Genomic DNA, 4,562 nt, shown 5'->3' on the forward strand with positions numbered 1-4,562 from the left:
CCTGAGAGCGGAGGAAGAAGAGGAAGAGGAGGAGGCTCCACGGCTCAATGTTCTGGTGATGCAGAGAGCAGTTAAGTACTGACCAGAGGGTTATTACTACACTGGTTAACCACCAGCACACAGGCACTTATCAGCAATATCAGGATGAGTTAGCGTTGATTATTGACACCCATGACTGTGCACATAGATGATCATACATCATATGATTGGATTGTTCATTTTGTGTTTCTTTTCATGCATCAATGTGCGGTGAGACTTTTTTTTTTTTTTTTTTTGTATTGGGAGGCGTGGGGACTGATGGAGGGCCAGGTTGGGGATTTGGATAAGACAACAAAAGCAAAGGCGACAACTGTTTTTCCCCTGACACAAACCTAGAGACAAATAGAGGCGTGAAATATTCATATGTGCAGCTGGTTCAGCGTCAGGGAGTGCGGTGCACGTGTGCACACACTGACAAACACGCACACACACACACACACACAGACAAACACACACACAGACACACTGACACACTGAGTGCTCTAAAATGTGTCTGTTTGGCCCCAAAGGCTGAACATGAAACCCACACCAACCTTTGGACAAGAACAGACATAAAGAGGAGTCTGCTGCTTCACAAACAAGGTCAGAAAGAGAGAGAGAGAGAGGGAGGGAGGGAGGGAGAGAGGGCAGGGCAAGGGGGAGGCAGAGTTTAACCTGAACCCGCCCAAAGCAGATGTAAATGCTGTTTTACATTCTCGCAGCATGGCCTCACACTCATCTCCATAAAGTTGAAGTATGCTCTAGAGTCTGACCTTCCAGAACACGGACCCACATCATGTCTGCCCTGCGGTCCCGGGTTCCACTCCACAGAACTTTATCCATCCTCGTGAGACTTCACAGCTCAATGAAAACCACCAGGCACAACGAGGGCGTTTCCTCACTTAACAATCTTTATTGTCGCACATTCTGATTGAAACGTGGAAGACACCACACCACTCACTGTTTGGTCGGACCCCACCCTGATGCCTCCACCGCCAGGGGGGTGTTGCCCTCACCCGCTGTGCGTCTCCACCCGAGCCAGGACACTGACTCTTGTGCTAATGGCTTTCGAAACTCTCGTCATTCAGAGCGTAGGCACTTTTATAACATGCAGGATGAGGATAGTCTGTGGAAAGATGAATGTTCTCAGAGCAGACGCATCAGTCACAGAAGTGAAATTAGCAGCAGAGCAGGAGCCGCAAATGAATGGAACCAAGAGCAGCAGAGGAAAACAAAGGAGGATTTATGACGAGAGGCAGAGGTGGCGAGGAATAGTTCATGTTGGCACGAGCCAACGTGTGTGTGTCTGTCTGTCTGTGTGTGTGTGTCTGTGTGTGTGTGTGTGTGTGTGTGTGTCTGTGTGTGTGTGTGTGTGTGTGTGTCTGTCTGTCTGTCTGTGTGTGTGTGTCTGTGTGTGTGTGTGTGTCTGTCTGTGTGTCTGTCTGTGTGTGTGTGTGTGTGTGTGTCTGAGTGTGTGTGTGTGTCTGAGTGTGTGTGTGTGTGTGTGTGTGTCTGAGTGTGTGTGTGTGTGTGTGTGTCTGAGTGTGTGTGTGTGTGTGTGTGTGTCTGAGTGTGTGTGTGTGTGTGTCTGAGTGTGTGTGTGTGTGTCTGAGTGTGTGTGTGTGTGTGTGTGTGTCTGAGTGTGTGTGTGTGTGTGTGTGTGTGTGTGTGTGTCTGTGAGTGTGTGTGTGTGTCTGAGTGTGTGTGTGTGTGTGTGTGTGTGTGTCTGTGAGTGTGTGTGTGTGTGTGTGTGTGTCTGTGAGTGTGTGTGTGTGTGTGTGTGTGTGTGTGTGTCGTATCCTTAGTAACCAGCAGCTGATACTGTTCTTGAGGAAAGTCATTGTGTATAAACTGTAAAACCCAGGCTGTGGCACAAGGTGAATCAGAGATGGAACAAACCTAAAAACTAGGACAGATGAAAGATTTGAGGCAGCGTCGATGAACAGTTCAGCGGAAAAAATGATTTTCTGTGACCTTTGACCTTGTTCTGCTGTCTGATTTGGGTTTGGTTTGAGTTTGGGCTGAGTTTCAAACAGTCTTCTTCACCTCTCTCACTCCTCTCTCTCTGTCTTGGGTCCGGTTGTTCCGGTGTAAAGGGAGTGTGTGACCTGCAGAGGGGTTCTGCTGTCAAGGCCGGTTCTGGTTCTGGTTCTGGTCCGTGAGGAGACGTCCCCACAGCAGAATGTGCTGCAGCTCCTCTGCTTGATGCTTCTGCTCAGTTGGTGTCGTGGAGGAAAAAACAACATGGCTGCTTCTCCTGTTGTATTCTTGCTTGATGCTAATTCCTGTCATGCTGTCTGTCTGTCTGTCTGTCTGTCTGTCCATCATGCTGTCTGTCTGTCTGTCTGTCTGTGCATCATGCTGTCTGTCTGTCTGTCTTCCCACCCATGCCTGGCCCTACAACCCCTTGGGAGTTTCAGTCGTCCAGGTGCTGCTCCTCCCAGGTGGAGGTGGGGATGGCGCTGTAGGGGTCCACGATCACCTTGGCGCATCGTATGATCATGGCAACCAGCAGCAGGCAGAGGAAGGCGACGCAGGCCAGCGTCAGACCCTGGTCCACGTCCACGAAGGCCGGGTCCGCGGTGCCCTCCACCTCCATGGCTGCTGCAGGGGGCCGCCACAAAGAGGGACCATCCTGAAGATCCTACAGCTGGAGAGGGGACAGGTTTGGATGGATGGAGGGATGGATTGACCGTTTCATGTATGGATTAATGGTATGGGTGGATGGAGGGATTTAGGGAAGGATGGAGGGATTAAGGTAAGGATGGAAGGATTTAGGGAAGGATGGATGGATTAAGGGAAGGATGGAAGGATTAAGGGAAGGATGGAAGGATTTAGGGAAGGATGGATGGATTAAGGGAAGGATGGAAGGCTTTAGGGAAGGATAGAGCGATTAAGGGAAGAATTTAGGGAAGGAGGGAAGGATTAGGGGAAGGATGGAGGGATTAGGGGAAGGAGGGAGGGATGAGGGATGGGTTGAATGAGGGATGATTGAGGTTGGTTAGTGCATTGATTGGATGGATGAATTGAGAGAAGGATGGATGGATGGATGGAGAGGTAGATGGAGTGATAGGACAGAGGAGACAGAGCAGAGGACTGAATCATGGAGGTCTTACTAAGCTTGATAAACAGGATGTTATCAATGAGCTTTATTCATACAGTGCATACTTCACCTTTTCTAAACCTTCATCCTCCACCAAGCGCTGCACCACAACACACGTCACACTTTTACATGCATGTCCACACACGTGTGTATGTGTGTGCGGATGTCAGAGTATGTGTGTGTGGGCATGCATGTGTGTGTGTGTGTGTGTGTGTGTGGGCGTGCATATGTGTGTGTGTGTGTGTGTGGGCGTGCATATGTGTGTGTGTGTGTGTGTGGGCGTGCGTGTGTGTGGCCGTGTGTGTGTGTGTGTGTGTGGGCGCGTGTGTGAAGTGTGTGTGAAGTGTGTGTGTGTGTGTGTGTGTGTGGGCGTGCATGTGTGGGCGTGCATGTGTGTGTGTGTATGGGCGTGTGTGTGGGCGCGTGTGTGTTTGTGTGTGTGTGAAGTATGTGTTTGTGTGTGTGTGTGTGTGTGGGCACGTGTGTGTGTGTGTGTGTGTGTGTGTGTGTGTGTGTGTGTGTGTGTGTGTGTGTGTGTGTGTGTGAAGTATGTGTATGTGTGTGTGTGTGTGTGTGTGTGTGTGTGTGTGCGTGGCCACTGTTGTTGGCTTTTGTTTTAATACATAGTTTGAGATGAGGAAATCACCATTGTATCTTCTACTTAAATGCTCTACTTTCATCATATCTTATCACTGTAGCGTCAACTTTTTACATTTTCCATAAATTTCACTCGAAAGACAAATATCCCGAACTTTTTGTGGGTAGTGTGTGTGTCTGAGGCTGTGAGAACAGAGTCGTTGGCCTGAGGAGGAGTTGAGGTGGAGGAGTGGAGGACAGTGAGGGTGGAGGCTGTGTCTCTGATGGGACCAGGCTGTGCACAGGACGTAGGTTTTACTGGATGGAACCTTGTGACTAAGCAGCGGGAAACACTGCATTTGTGATGGACTCCACCCAAAGGAATCTTTTCCAGGTGAGAAAAGAACTGAATCTAAACTTCCAGCAGACTCCTTCCAGACTCTCTCCCTCTCAGCTCTGAGCATTAGAGTCCACCCCGCTGCACCCCACCCCACCCCTCACTCTGGAGCTCCAGGTGATGGAGGAGAACGAGGTGACGACCCAGGGAAATGAGAGAATAATCAGCTTTAACAGAAGAGCCTCTTTCTGTTCTCTCTCTCTCTCCCTCTGTTTCATCTCTCTCTCCCTCTGTTCTCTCTCTCTACAGCCTCCAGGGATGTGAAGCCATCACTCCGTTGTCGTCTTTACATTCACACTGAAATAATCAGAAGCCTTTGACTCTGATCTTTTCTTCATCCCTCCATCCCTCCATCCCTCCATCCTCTCTGGGACTCCACAGCGGGACCCTGCCTGCTCCCCATTAGCAATTTAATGACAGAATTACAGCCGACGCCCGGAGTCTCGGCTGCAGTCTCGGATCCAGGTG

General features: G+C 49.9%; 1 protein-coding gene across 1 annotated transcript; it reads right to left on the minus strand.

The window, feature by feature from the left end:
- Positions 1-2,434: 2,434 nt before the first annotated feature.
- ctxnd1 (cortexin domain containing 1) lies at positions 2,435-2,617 on the minus strand (the record flags this gene model as incomplete). Its single annotated transcript, XM_079998289.1, has 1 exon — positions 2,435-2,617. The coding sequence occupies one exon, from the start codon at positions 2,615-2,617 to the stop codon at positions 2,435-2,437; it is 183 nt and encodes a 60-aa protein (XP_079854415.1).
- Between the last annotated feature and the right edge of the window lie 1,945 nt (positions 2,618-4,562).

The sequence above is a fragment of the Zeus faber genome (assembly GCF_960531495.2).
Source record: "Zeus faber genome assembly, chromosome: 3".
NCBI lineage: Eukaryota > Metazoa > Chordata > Actinopteri > Zeiformes > Zeidae > Zeus > Zeus faber.